The sequence below is a fragment of the Solea senegalensis genome, unplaced genomic scaffold, assembly GCF_019176455.1.
Source record: "Solea senegalensis isolate Sse05_10M unplaced genomic scaffold, IFAPA_SoseM_1 scf7180000015964, whole genome shotgun sequence".
Lineage (NCBI taxonomy): Eukaryota > Metazoa > Chordata > Actinopteri > Pleuronectiformes > Soleidae > Solea > Solea senegalensis.
Window position 1 is genome coordinate 1,605 of NW_025321527.1, and position 14,331 is coordinate 15,935.

Consider the following 14,331-nt stretch of genomic DNA (forward strand, 5'->3'; position numbering starts at 1 on the left):
AGACAGACAGATAACAGGGTGATCACAACACAAATGACTTATTTAGAGGTCCTTTGTTCAGATTGACCTCAGTGACACAAAGTGACCACACGAGGCAGCGGCTCCTAAAATCACTGCTTTTCTCTGTGGGAGAGTGAGATAAAGACGTCAGAGGTCAAAGGTTAAACAGTTTGTCTGAAATAAAAGTTTCTGTGTTTGTTTTGTGTAAATAAACCTTTGGTCACGGCCTCCTCTGTTGTCACTTTTCATTTCCTGTGCAGCTTTAAATCCCCGTGACGACTCTCGCACACACTCAGAGAAACTGCGTTGAATTCTGTTTTTACGCGTCTGATGCTTCAGGAGGATTCACCGTGTCATTAAAAACCACTTAGACACACAATTACCCACGTGTGACATCACTGATGAAACCGCCACGCGTGACCAACATCAGCAGGGAAAAAAACGAAAGAAACATTCAGAGGGCGGTGAAACAGTGAGAGGGTGAGACAGTGAGAGGGTGACACATAAGTCACTGATAAAAAAAATCTGTGGAATTTCCTGAGTGTCAATGAACTCATCACCTGAGGACAGGTGTGTCATTATCATCATCATCATCATCATCATCTGTGTATTCACTCCTGTGTGTGTGTGTGGTGGTGATGATGACAGTGATGATGATGATGGCGATGGCGATGGTGATGATGATGATGAAGATGATGAAGTGGACTTTGTAGCAAATGTGACTCATATGTTTTTGGGTGTGTTCACGGACCATCAGATGCAGCCGTGCTGCCTTCACGTGCAGTGGGAAACGTGATGCGTTCAGGGACGTGATTTCAGGAGTGGACTGCAGTTTATTTAGTTCAGTTTCACTGTGTCTTCTCTTATCATCGCTGTTATTTCTTTCTTTTCTTTATTAAACATGTGTAAATGTTTAGCATTTAAAAAAAGTTATTTCACTTATGGAAGAAAACTAATCCAGACAACTTTCAATCGTTATTATTATTTATAAAACACATTCTGACATTCAGAGAAAATGTCTTCACAATACACACACACACACACACACACACGCACGTGTATATATAATGTGATTCTGTTTTGTAACTGCTGATTTTTTATATTTTAATTTCATAACAACGAGCAGAGAAAAGTGTGTGAAGTACGAGTTTTACAGGAAACACGTGAACGCAACTTAACTTTGTTTCCTGTGGAAGTTTCTTCAGAGTCGTGTTGCCTTCACGGGCCTCACTCACTCACTCACTCGTTAATGAGCGGATGTGACTAAAGTTCAGGAACATGAAGAAACTTCTTAACGGCTGGTGACGTCATCACGGTGTTTTCCTTTATTTCGCGGGTCAGTGATTTAAGTTGAGGCTCGTGCTGCTCACACACAGTAACAGCGACAGAGTGTGTGTGTGTGTGTGTGCGCGCGCGCGCGCAGGTTTATTGATTGGTTATCGATCGTTTATCGGCAGTGGAGTCCGTGGAGTATGTGGCGGCTCTTCTCTCTCCGTGAGTCCGCTCTCAGTGCCGTGTTTCCCGGCCACAGAGCGTGGAGCTCCGCGGCGGCGCTGCTGCTGCTGCTCTCCGTGTTTGCTGCGTGTTCCCGGGCAGAGGAGCAGCAGGAGGAGGCGTCCTGTCACGGAGCTTATGACCTCTACTTTGTCCTGGACAAGTAAGTGGAAAACATCACGTGACCACCGCACCACTTTACTTCAAACTAAACAAGAACAGCCAAAGACTTGGAGGAGAGGAGAGGAAACGAGAGGAGAGGGAAACGAGAGGAGAGGAAGCGAGAGGGAGGAGAGAGGAAGCGAGAGGAGAGGAAGCGAGGGAGAGGAGGTTAGGAAGCAGGAGAGGAGAGGAGGAGAGGAGAGGGAGAAGCAAGAGGAGAGAGAGAGGGGACAAGAGGGAGAGGAGGAAAGAAGAGGAGGGGAGACAAGGAGAGGGAGAGGAAGCGAGAGGGAGAGGGAGAGGAAACAAAGGGAGACAAGAGGAGAGGGAGGGAGATGAAACAAGAGGAGAGGAGAAGAGGGAGAAAAGCAAGGAGAGGGAGAGGGAAACAAGAGGAGACAAGAGGAGAGGGAGAGGGAGATTAGAGGAAACAAGAGGAGAGGAGACAGAGAGAGGAGAGGAGAGGAAACGACAGGAGAGGGAGAGAGAAACAGAGGAGGAAACAAGAGGAGAGGAGAGGAAGCAGGAGAGGAGACGAGGAGAGGAGAAAGCAAGGAGGGAGAGGGAGAGGAAACAAGAGGAGAGGGAAGAGAGGAGAGGGGAGAAAACAGGAGAGGAGAGCAGAGGAGAGGGAGAGGAGCGAGGAGGGAGACAGAGAGGGAGAGGAGAGGAAACGAGAGGAGGAGCTTGAGAGGAGGAGAGGCAGAGGAGATTAGAGGAGAGGGAGAGGAGATTAGAGGAAACAAGAGGAGAGGAAAGCGAGAGAGAGGGAGAGGGAAACAAGAGGGAGGAGACAAGAGGGGAGGAAACAAGAGGGAGAGGGAGAGGGAGAGGAAGCGAGAGAGAGGAAAGAGAGGAGAGGGAGAGGGAAAGAGGGGAGGAAACGAGAGGAGATTAGAGAAACAGAGAGAGGAGAGAGGAGGAAACAAGGGAGGAGAGGGAGAGGGAGAGAGGAAAGCGAGGAGGGAGAGGAGACAGAGGAGAGGAGAGAGGAAAAGAGGAGAGGGAGAGGAACAAGAGAGGGAAGAGGAGAGACAGAGAGGGAGAGAGATTAAGAAACAGAGAGGGAGACAGAGGAGGGGAGAGGAGAGGGAGAGGAGAGGAGAGGGAAACGAGAGGAGGAGAGGGGAGGGAGATTAGAGGAAACAAGAGGAGAGGAGGAAAGAGGGAGAGAGGAAACAAGAGGAGACAAGAGGAGAGGGAGGGAGGAGGAGGGAGGAGACAAGAGGAGAGGAACTAGAGGAGAGGGAGATGAGGGAGACAAGAGGGAGATTAGAGAGGCGGAGAGGAGGAGACAAGAGGAGAGGAGGAGAGGAAACAAGAGGAGACAAGGGAGAGGGAGAGGAAGCGAGAGGAGAGGGGAGAGGGAAAACAAAGGAGAGGAACGAGAGGAGGGGAGAGGAAACCAGGAGAGAGGAGAGGAGATTGGAAGGAAACGAGAGGAGAGAGGAGACAAGAGGGAGGAGGGTGCGAGAGGGAGGAGATTAGGAAACAGGAAACAGGAGAGGAAACATGAGGAGCATTTGGTCCATGGTGCACCAGTGTCAGCCATCTAAAGCTGCCCGTTGGTGTGTTGAAGGTTGTGGGAGGGATGGCGTGCATGCGTGGCATCAAGACTGAGAATACTTTGGAGCAGGCATGGTGGATCTGACCTCTGACCTGTGGTTGTTGAAGGGTCAGGGAGGGATGGACGTAGCATCGTAGCATCAAGACTGAGAATACTTTTGGAGCAGGCATGGTGGATCTGACCTCTGACCTGTGGTTGTTGAAGGTTGTAAGGAGGGATGACGTAGCATCGTAGCATCCAAGACTGAGAATACTTTTGGAGCAGGCATGGTGGATCTGACCTCTGACCTGTGGTTGTTGAAGGTTGTAAGGAGGGATGACGTAGCATCGTAGCATCCAAGACTGAGAATACTTTTGGAGCAGGCATGGTGGATCTGACCTCTGACCTGTGGTTCTCCCTCTCGCTTGGATCTATGCAGATTCTAATCTTGTCATTACGCGTGACAACGACCATGGAGCTGACCCACTCTGTGGGTTGGTCTACTGTGATAATGGGTCCATCCTTGACCGTCTCATCAAGTGCTACTGGTTGTCGGCATGCTGGATGGACCGCGCCCTTTGCATCTGGATCGATCTTTATGTTGTATTTGCCTGTGGTGCTTGTTAGTTCAGGAAAATCCTCTAGTCCACCTGCTGTGTGACCTTATTTCGGGTCGCACCATCCTGTAGGAGTCCAGCCGAACAGTCAGACCCAGGGCCTCGGCTGTGGTGCCGCTGAGCACGTTCTCTTGAGCAAGGTCCACAATTTCCAGCTGTGCATTTGCTTCCCGGGCCTTTGTACTTCAGGGGGAGGTCCGGAGGTCCAGAGGTCCACTGCAGCAACCGGCTTCACCTTGTGGTTTGAATAGGAGCGTCTTGTTGGAGCGCTTCAGTTCACCTGTGTGCTTTAATAACTGATAACAGTCCAGAGTCATGGTATCACACTTTGCACCTGTGTCTATTCTAAACTGTCTACGATCCACTGTTCGTCTGCTACACCATCCTCTACTGTCAGGTTTATGTCCCGCCTTTCTTCTTCAAATGCATCTTCTGGCTCCGCCCTCACTGAACTCATGCCAGGTTGCTGCTGCCCAGTGGTTTGGTTTGTGACAGTGTGAGCATACAGAGCCTTTAGCTGGACATTTTCCTTGGTTCCATGTATGTTGAGGGTGTTTCCTGTCTGTCTCTGCATGGGCTTCGTCTGTGCACTGTTTTGTGACGTTTTATTTGCACATGTGGTGGACAGTGTCTACAGTCTTGTGGCCACTGTAGACACATGTGTGAGTCCTCCTCTCTAACAATTCTCATTTGCTTTTGTGACATTTCAAATTCCTGGGGAATGTCAATAGCTTTAGCCAATGTCAAATCTTCAGCTTTATCCAGCAGCCTTTCTTGGACTCGAGTTTCTTTAACTCCTGTAACTCACAGTCCATCTGTTCTCCTGGTGCGTTCACAGTCCATCTGTTCTCCTGGTGCCTTCACAGTCCATCTGTTCTCCTGGTGCCTTCACAGTCCATCTGTTCTCCTGCGTCCTAGTCCACTGTTCTCCTGGTGCATTCACAGTCCTGTTCTCGCGCTTTCACGTCCATCTGTTCTCCTGGTGTCCTGTTCACAGCTCACAGTCCTGTTCTCCTCTGTTCTCCAGTGTGCATTCACAGTCTCCTGTCAGTCCTGTGGTGTGTTCACACACAGTCCATCTGCCTAGTGTGTTCACAGTCCATCTGTTCTCCTGGTGCATTCACAGTCCTGTTCTGTGGTGCTTTGTCCATCATCTGTTCTCCTTGCGTTCCGCGGTCCTGTTCTCCTGAATAGTCCTGTTCTGCTCACAGTCCTCTGTCCTGGTTCTCCCTGTTCACATCCACAGTTCTCTGTTCGTCCATCTGTTCTCCTGGTGCTCACAGTTCTCCTGTGCTCACAGTCCTGTTCACAGTCCTGTTCTCCTAGTCCTGTTCTGCAGGCATTCACAGTCCTGTTCTCGTGCGTTCACAGTCCCTGTTCTCCTGGATGCTCACAGTTCTCCTGTGCGCTCACAGTATCACGTGAATTGCGTTCACAGTCCATCTGTTCTCCTGGTGCATTCACAGTCCTGTTCTAGTGGTGCTTTCATGTCCATCTGTTCTCCTGGTGCTTTCATGGTCCATCTGTTCTCTGTGCTGCTTCCCGTTCTCGTGGTGCGTTCACAGTCCTGTTCTCGTGGTGCGTTCACAGTGCTGACAGAGTCTGTTTATAATCATGTCCTCCCCCTCGTTCTTGGACACGTTCCATTTCTTCTGCTCCTCTGACCCATTTTCAAACTCCTCCGCCCTCGTTCTTCCCAACGACTAAATTACAGGATGATGACAAGATTATTTGTGTTTGTGTTTGTTCGTTTGTTCACTTTCAGTAAAGTTTGTTTTGTAAAACGAGGTCGTCCACAGATTTCTCACAGTTTTACAACTTTTTGTGTAAAAATCAAAACAATGTGAGCTGAGGTTCTGTGACTGCGATTAGACCGCGATGATGTCATCAGATTATGGTGTAACATTCATTATCGTGGGAATCTCCAGCACTGTGGTTTTCGACGAGGTTCATGAGTTCATTTAAGTTCTTTCTTTCTTTTTTAAAGTTTTCCAAACACTCTTTGCCAAGGAAAAATGTCCTGTGAAGTGATGCATTCACTGTCACCAGGATGTGTTAGTTTCACTTCAGCTATTTTGAAAACAGAGAGGTTTTGGTTTAGCATGAACAACTACAAGCTAAGACTTTTATTTTGCAAGTGGTTGGATGAGAGTTTTATTCTGAAAACTGTTTTAAGCATGAACAAACTGAAAGTCTTATTTTGGAAACTGCAGGGTCGCACTTTAGTGTGGACAAACAGAAAGTGAGACTTTTATTTTAAGTTTAGTTTTGGACAAAAACAAACTCTTGAGTGTCACTTGTGAACGCTCCTGTGGTGATGATGATGATGACGACGACGACGATGACGACGATGATGATGATGATGACGATGATGACGATGAAGACGATGAAGTGAACCGTGTGCTGCTCTGGTTTCAGGTCTGGAAGTGTTTCAGCCGACTGGATGGAGATTTACTCGTTTGTGAGGAACCTCACCGACCGCTTTGTCAGGTGAGTGTGACGTCATCTTCATCTTCATCACACTTAATGTTTTAATGTATTCTAAAATAAGAAAAACCATGAAGTAACAACTTTATTTATGTTCCACCTTTTTAAATAAAAGTGAATGAAATCAAAACATTAAAATTCATTAAAGATTCAAATACACAGAAGTCAAAATAATCCCTGTTTAAAACATGAATAAAAGATAAAAAAAGATGTTTATGATCTGTATTTGTAATTATGATTCATGTTCTCGAAAACAGCTGCAATTATCAATACATTATTAGTTTATTTCTAAATGAAATAATTAAAACCAGTTTCTGTGATTTTTTCAGCTTCTCAAATTGTTAAAACTCAATTATTCTGAGACGTTTGACAACGTCATCATTCACATGTCTGACAAACACATTCTTCAAACAACAAATAATGAACACATGAACGTAGTATGAAAATAAGTTGTGATCACATGAGATAAAATATTCTCATGCTGGAATAAGAACATATGAATAATTCCTTCTATGGTAATTACTTTAACACATGATTTATTTTTCATTTTCTGTAATGAAATAATGTAAAGTCAGAGGTTTACATACACTAAGATTATTATGCCTTTAAACGTGAAGACGTCATGTCTTTGGAAGACAACATTTGAGCTCCTCAGAGACACACCTGTGGATGTATTTTAAGACATAACCTGAAACACACTGTTTCTTTGTGTAGCATCATGGGAAAGTCAAAAGTTGTGTGTGTGTGTGTGTGTGTGTGTGTGTGTGCGCGTGTGTGTGTGTGTTATTGATGACTGACGGTTGTTGTCGTCGTCGTCGTCGTCGTTCAGTCCCAGGATGAGAGTGTCCTTCATCGTGTTCTCAGCCTCAGCTAAAGTGCTGCTGCCTCTGACAGGAAACAGGTAAGTGAGCATGAATCCTCTCAGGTTCACTCTGTCATCACATCATGTCCCATGCTTTGAACACATGAACGCTGTTGTTTTGTGTCACAGACATAAGATTGAAGAAGGTTTGGAGAATCTGCGTCAGGTGAAACCAGCAGGTGAAACCTACATGCACGAGGGGATCAAACAGGTGACTCCATCGTCGTCGTCACGGTAACACAAACATCAGTCGTAGAGGATGAGTTGATGTGAACGTGTGAAACTGTCAGGCCACAGATCAGATGAAGAAACAGACGCAGACGTCCAACAGCATCATCCTGGCTCTGACCGACGGGAAGCTGGCGGTGTACGTGCACGAGCTGACGCTGAAGGAGGTGAAGACAACACCGTCATCTTCTTCTTCTTCTTCTGACTGTCATTCACAAGACAACACCGTCATCTTCTTCTTCTTCTGACTGTCACTCACAAGACAAAACCGTCATCTTCTTCTTCTTCTTCTGACTGTCATTCACAAGACAACACCGTCATCTTCTTCTTCTTCTTCTGACTGTCACTCACAAGACAACACCGTCATCTTCTTCTTCTTCTTCTGATCATTCACAAGACAACACCGTCATCTTCTTCTTCTTCTTCTGACTGTCATTCACAAGACAACACCGTCATCTTCTTCTTCTTCTGACTGTCACTCACAAGACAACACCGTCATCTTCTTCTTCTTCTGACTGTCACTCACAAGACAACACCATCTTCTTCTGACTGTCACTCACAAGACAACACCGTCATCTTCTTCTTCTTCTGACTGTCATTCACAAGACAACACCATCTCTCTTCTGACTGTCACTCACAAGACATCATCTTCTTCTTCTTCGACTGTCATTCACAAGACAACACCGTCATCTTCTTCTTCTTCGTCACTCACAAGACAACACCATCTTCTTCTGACTGTCTCACATGACAACACCGTCATCTTCTTCTTCTTCTGACTGTCACTCACAAGACAACACCATCTTCTTCTGACTGTCACTCACAAGACAACACCGTCATCTTCTTCTTCTTCTGACTGTCATTCACAAGACAACACCATCTTCTTCTTCTGGCTGACTGTCACTCACAAGACAACACCGTCATCTTGCTTCTTCTTCTGACTGTCACTCACAAGACAACACCATCTTCTTCTGACTGTCACTCATCTTCTTCTTCTGACTGTCTGACACTCACAAGACCACATCATCTTCTTCTGACTGTCATTCACAAGACAACACCGTCATCTTCTTCTTCTTCTGACTGTCACTCACAAGACAACACCATCTTTTTCTGACTGTCACTCACATGACAACACCGTCATCTTCTTCTTCTTCTGTCTGTCACTCACAAGACAACACCGTCATCTTCTTCTTCTTCTGACTGTCACTCACAAGACAACACCGTCATCTTCTTCTTCTTCTGACTGTCACTCACAAGACAACACCCTTTTTCTGACTGTGACAACACCATCTTCTTCTGACTGTCACTCACAAGACAACAATTCTTCTTCTTCTGACCGTCATCTTCTTCTTCTTCTGACTGTCACTCACAAGACAACACCATCTTCTTCTGACTGTCACTCAAAGACAACATCTTCTTCTTCTGACTGTCATTCACAAGACAACTGTCACTCACAAGACATCATCTTCTTCTTCTTCTGACTGTCATTCACAAGACAACACCATCTTCTTCTTCCCGGTCACTCACAAGACAACACCATCTTCTTCTTCGACTGTCACTCACGACAACACCCGTCCTTCTTCTTCTGACTGTCACTCACAAGACAACACCGTCATCTTCGACTGTCACTCACCAACACCGTCTTCTTCTGACTGTCATTCACAAGACAACACATCTTCTTCTTCTTCTTCTGACTGTCACTCACAAACACCATCTTTTTCTCTGACTGTCACTCACAGACAACACCGTCATCTTCTTCTTCTTCTGACTGTCACTCACAAGACAACACCGTCATCTTCTTCTTCTTCTGACTGTCATTCACAAGACAACACCGTCATCTTCTTCTTCTGACTGTCCTCACAAGACAACACGTCATCTTCTGACTGTCACTCACAAGACAACACCATCTTCTTCTGACTGTCATTCACAAGACAACACCGTCATCTTCTTCTTCTTCTGACGGTCACTCACAAGACAACACCATCTTCTTCTTTCACTCACCATGACAACACCGCTATCTCTTCTTCTTCTGACTGTCACACACAGACAACACCGTCACCTGACTGTCACTCACAAGACAACACCATCTTCTTCTGACTGTCACTCACAAGATCTTCTTCTGACTGTCATTCACAAGACAACACCATCTTCTTCTGACTGTCCTCACAAGACATCATCTTCTTCTTCTTCTGACTGTCATTCACAAGACAACACCGTCATCTTCTTCTTCTTCTGACGGTCACTCACAAGACAACACCATCTTCTTTCTGACTGTCACTCACATGACAACACCGTCATCTTCTTCTTCTGACTGTCACTCACAAGACAACACTGACTGTCACTCTTCTGACTGTCATTCACAGACAACACCGTCTGACTGTCACAAGACAACACCATCTTTTTCTGACTGTCACTCAAGACAACAATCTTCTGACCGTCACTCTCTTCTTCTGACTGTCATTCACAAGACAACACCGTCATCTTCTTCTTCTTCTTCTGACTGTCACTCACAAGACAACACCATCTTTTCTGACTGTCACTCACATGACAACACCGTCATCTTCTTCTTCTTCTGTCTGTCACTCACAAGACAACACCGTCATCTTCTTCTTCTTCTGTCTGTCACTCACAAGACAACACCGTCTTCTTCTGACTGTCATTCACAAGACAACACCGTCATCTTCTTCTTCTTCTGACTGTCACTCACAAGACAACACCATCTTTTCTGACTGTCACTCACATGACAACACGTCATCTTCTTCTTCTGACTGTCATTCACAAGACAACACCGTCATCTTCTTCTTCTTCTTCTGACTGTCACTCACAAGACAACACCATCTTTTCTGACTGTCACTCACATGACAATCAACGTCATCTTCTTCTTCTTGTGACTGTCCCTCACATGACAACACCGCTTCTTCTTCTGTCACAAGACAACACCGTCATCTTCTTCTTCTTTCTTCTGTCCTGTTCACAAGACAACACCTCATCTTCTTCTTCTTCTGACTGTCACTCACAAGACAACACCATCTTTTCTGACTGTCACTCACTCTTCTTCTTCTTCTGACTGTCCCTCACATCATCATCTTCTTCTGACTGTCCCTCACATGACAACACCGTCATCTTCTTCTGACTGTCATCATCTTCTTCTTCTTTCTGACTGTCCCTCACATGACAACACCGTCATCATCTTCTTCTTCTTCTGACTGTCACTCACGCCTCGTCCTCCTCCTCTCAAACGTGCGTCAGGCGGACGAAGCGCGGCGATACGGCGCTCGAGTTTACTGCGTGGGAATCAAAGACTTTGACGAGCAGCAGGTGAGAAAACACAGAAAGAGTTTTGTTAAAGTGGATAAAGTCAGTTTTTATTGGGGATTATATTATATATTTATTATTATATATGGATTATTGAGATTATAAAATGATTCAAATTAGAACTTAAATTTAAATGTATTTGTATTCACGGCTGTGATGGTGCCACCCTGCAGGCGTGATGAGACACTGTTGTCACGCGAAGACATTCAAATATCTGTCATCTCATCCATCATGGCGTCCCGTCTCCATGGTAGCCATGGTAACTGGTTGTGATGTCACAAACAAATGAAATGTTTTTCAGTGTTTAGTGTTTTTTTTTGTGTAGTGTTTGCCATCTGCTCCGTCTGCTGAGGACCAGAGGAGCGGTCCTTTCATCCTCCCTACGTCCAATCGTCCCCGTCCTCACTTCTCCTCTTCTTCTCTCTTTCACAGCTGGCAGAAATCGCAGACACCAAGGACCAAGTGTTTCCTGTCAAAGACGGTTTCCACGCCCTCAAAGGCATCGTCAATTCTGTGAGTTCACTGCTCTGTCCCCGTCCCCATCCCTGTCTCTGTTCCTGCCCCTGTCTCTGTCTCCGTCCCCATCCCTGTCTCTGTCCCCGTCCCTGTCTCCGTCTCCGCCTGTCCCTGTCCCTGTCTCTGTCTCTGTCTCTGTCTCACTCACTCACTCACTCACTCACACACACACACACACACACACAGAGCCAAAGGGTGTAACTGTTTCTGTCAAGTGATGATGTAACGACAACATTACAAAACACACACACACACACACACACACACAGGAGGAAGTGGGAAATGTTGCATCAAAAAGGTTCTTTTTGGTTTATTTTAAACATTTTTCTATGTGAAGAAAAAGTGGAAGAAGAAGTTCAGGATTATTTCACTTCTATAATCCTGAAATTTCCACGAGCCTGTGAAGGCGTCACTGACCGCAGTCAGATACAGTCAGATTATCACCTTTTTAAAGTCACGCGTTTGTTTTCTATGTGTTTTTAAAGTCACGCGTTTGTTTTCTATGTGTTTTTAAAGTCACCCGCTTGTTTTCTATGTGTTTTTAAAGTCATGTGTTTCTATTGTTTTAAAGTCACAGTTGTTTTTTTCTATGTGTTTTTAAAAGTCACGTTTTCTGCTTTGTTTTCTATGTGTTTTAAAGTCACCGCTTTTTTCTATGTGTTTTTAAAGTCAGCGTTTATTTTCTATGTGTTTTCCTTTTCAAACCGTTTGTTTTCTTGTTTTCATGTGTTTTTAAAGTCACACGTTTGTTTCTATGTGTTTTTAAAGTCTTTTTCTATTGTTTTTAAAGTTCACGTTTTCTGTGTTTTTAAAGTTGCGTATGTGTTTTAAGTCTCTGTGTTTTAAAAGTTGCACGTTTGTTTTTTATGTGTTTTTAAAGTCAGCGTTTGTTTTCTCTGTGTTTTAAAGCACTTTCGTTTGTTTCTATGTGTTTTAAAGTCACGTTTGCTTGTTTTAAAGTCACTGTGTTTTTTAAAGTACTTGTGTTTTTTAAAGTGTGTTTTCTCTGTGTTTTAAAGTCACTTCGTTTGTTTTCTATGTGTTTTAAATGCTTGTTTTTTTGTTTTTCTGTGTTTTTTTAAGTCTGTTGTGTTTTCACGTGTTTTAAAGTCGCGACGTTTCACGCGTTTTGTTTTTCCAAGGCTTGTTTTGTGTTTTAAAGTTGCACGCTTGTTTTCACGTGTTTTTAAAATGTTGCCGCGTTGTTTCTCTACGATGTTTTTAAAGCGCACGCTCTGTTTTAAAGTCACGTTTGTTTTCTCTGTGTTTTAAAGTTGCACGCTTGTTTTCACGTGTTTTTAAAAGTTGCACGCGTTGTTTTCTACGTGTTTTTAAAGTTGCACGTTGTTTTCACGATGTTTTAAAGTTTAAGTTTCCGTGTTTTTAAAGCGTTTTTTGTTTTTAAAGTCTTGTTTGTTTTAAGTCTTTGTTTTCTGTTTTTAAAGTCGCGCGTTTGTTTCGTGTTTTTAAAGTCGCACGTTTGTTTTCTACGTGTTTTTAAAGTTGCACGTTCTCACCTAAGTCAAAGTTTTGATACATATTACAGTTTTTAAACAATCGCAGTTTACGTTTTGTATTTTTTTTCAGCGTGTTCAGATGTTTTGAGTGTGTATTGCACCGTTAGTGACAAACAGACAGTTTGTGTACAAACACGTTGCTATGGTTACAGTTTCTGCTCAAACATTGTCTCCCATGTTTTTTAAAATGAAGACGAGGGTGATGTTGAAAATGTCGTTTCTCTGTCGGTTCTCAGCCGTTGGTCACAGATGTGAATGTGGGCGTGGCTTAAAGCCTCCTGACGCTCACACACCAAACATTTTCTCTCCGTCATGAACCGCTCTGACAAAACGACGACTTTAAAACACGTCGTTTTCTCTGTTTTTCAGTTAGGCACAGGTGTTTGGAAGGGGGAGGGGCTTGTGAGTCAGTCACTGTCTAAATTGTAAAGGTTGATTTCACAGAATTTTCTAGTTAGATGTTGAAGCAGCCAAAGCTCCTCCTCCCCCTCCTCCTCTTCCTCCTGTCTTAGTGACATTTGCATATTTGTGGTTTGTGGATGCTCGCTGACACGGCGCTCTGTGACAGCGCTGCTCTGCTCAGGCCTCTTTATATGTTAATGCAGATCCCGCAGGTTTGTAACGTAGTCGTGCATAATGTGTCCGCTGTGGCTGACACAGCTGCTGTTTGTGCTGCCATCAGCGCTCAGTCTGTCACGTGATCTGCTGTTTTCTAAACCTGACAGACATGATAACCATCTCTCTGTTTATTTATGTATTCTGCTGCTGCTGCTGAGACAGATAATCTGTGTGTGTGTGTGTGTGTGTGTCTCCTGCAGATATTAAAGCGCTCGTGTACAGAGATTCTGACTGTGGAACCGTCCACTGTCTGTGTGAACGGTGAGTTCAGAACCTGTGTGTGTGTGTGTGTGTGTGTGTGTGTGTGTGTGTGTGTCTTTTCTCACTCCAGTGGAATCTTTGGCTCCTCCTCCTCCTTCTTCTTCAGGAATGTTAATATTTTCCTTCATGTTTTAAAAAGCTACTAAAGTCAAAGTAGACACAGTTGGTAATGAACCAAAATCCGTTCATTAGTTGTTCATTCATTGAGCTATATTATACAATATATACAGTATACTGTATGTATATATGTATATGTATATGTATATATATATATATATATATATATATATTTATTTATTTTTAAAATGTGTGTTACATTTGCTCAGAAACCTTCGACATCGTCCTCAGAGGAAACGGATTCACTCAGGGACGGAGCAGTGAAGGAGTGATGTGTAGTTTCATCATCGACCAACAGACCATCAGTGAGTCTCACACACACACACACACACACACACACACACACACAGGGGTCCCTGTTTGAAAACGACATGCCCAAACCAAATACAATCTATCTCTGTGAATGATCTTGGTCTCAAAATAAAGATAAGACTTGTGAGATAAGTTTCACTGTAGATGCCACTGTGCCAGAGTAAATGCACATGGGACCCACCATCAATCAAGGATTTTTTCCTATTGCATTTTAAACTAAATATCACCTTTAAAAATGTGCACTAGGAGCTTAAAACTCATGGAAGTCATGTGACAACATGT

The 14,331-nt window shown here is 44.3% G+C and overlaps 1 protein-coding gene across 1 annotated transcript; it reads left to right on the plus strand.

Annotated features, from left to right (window-relative positions):
• Positions 1-1,190: 1,190 nt before the first annotated feature.
• LOC122762679 (anthrax toxin receptor 2-like) lies at positions 1,191-14,042 on the plus strand (the record flags this gene model as incomplete). Its single annotated transcript, XM_044017875.1, has 9 exons — positions 1,191-1,657; positions 6,238-6,309; positions 7,136-7,207; positions 7,298-7,379; positions 7,459-7,563; positions 10,643-10,711; positions 11,141-11,221; positions 13,560-13,620; positions 13,947-14,042. Coding segments are annotated over exons 1-9 (823 nt in total), but the record flags the coding sequence as incomplete, so codon positions are not given.
• Between the last annotated feature and the right edge of the window lie 289 nt (positions 14,043-14,331).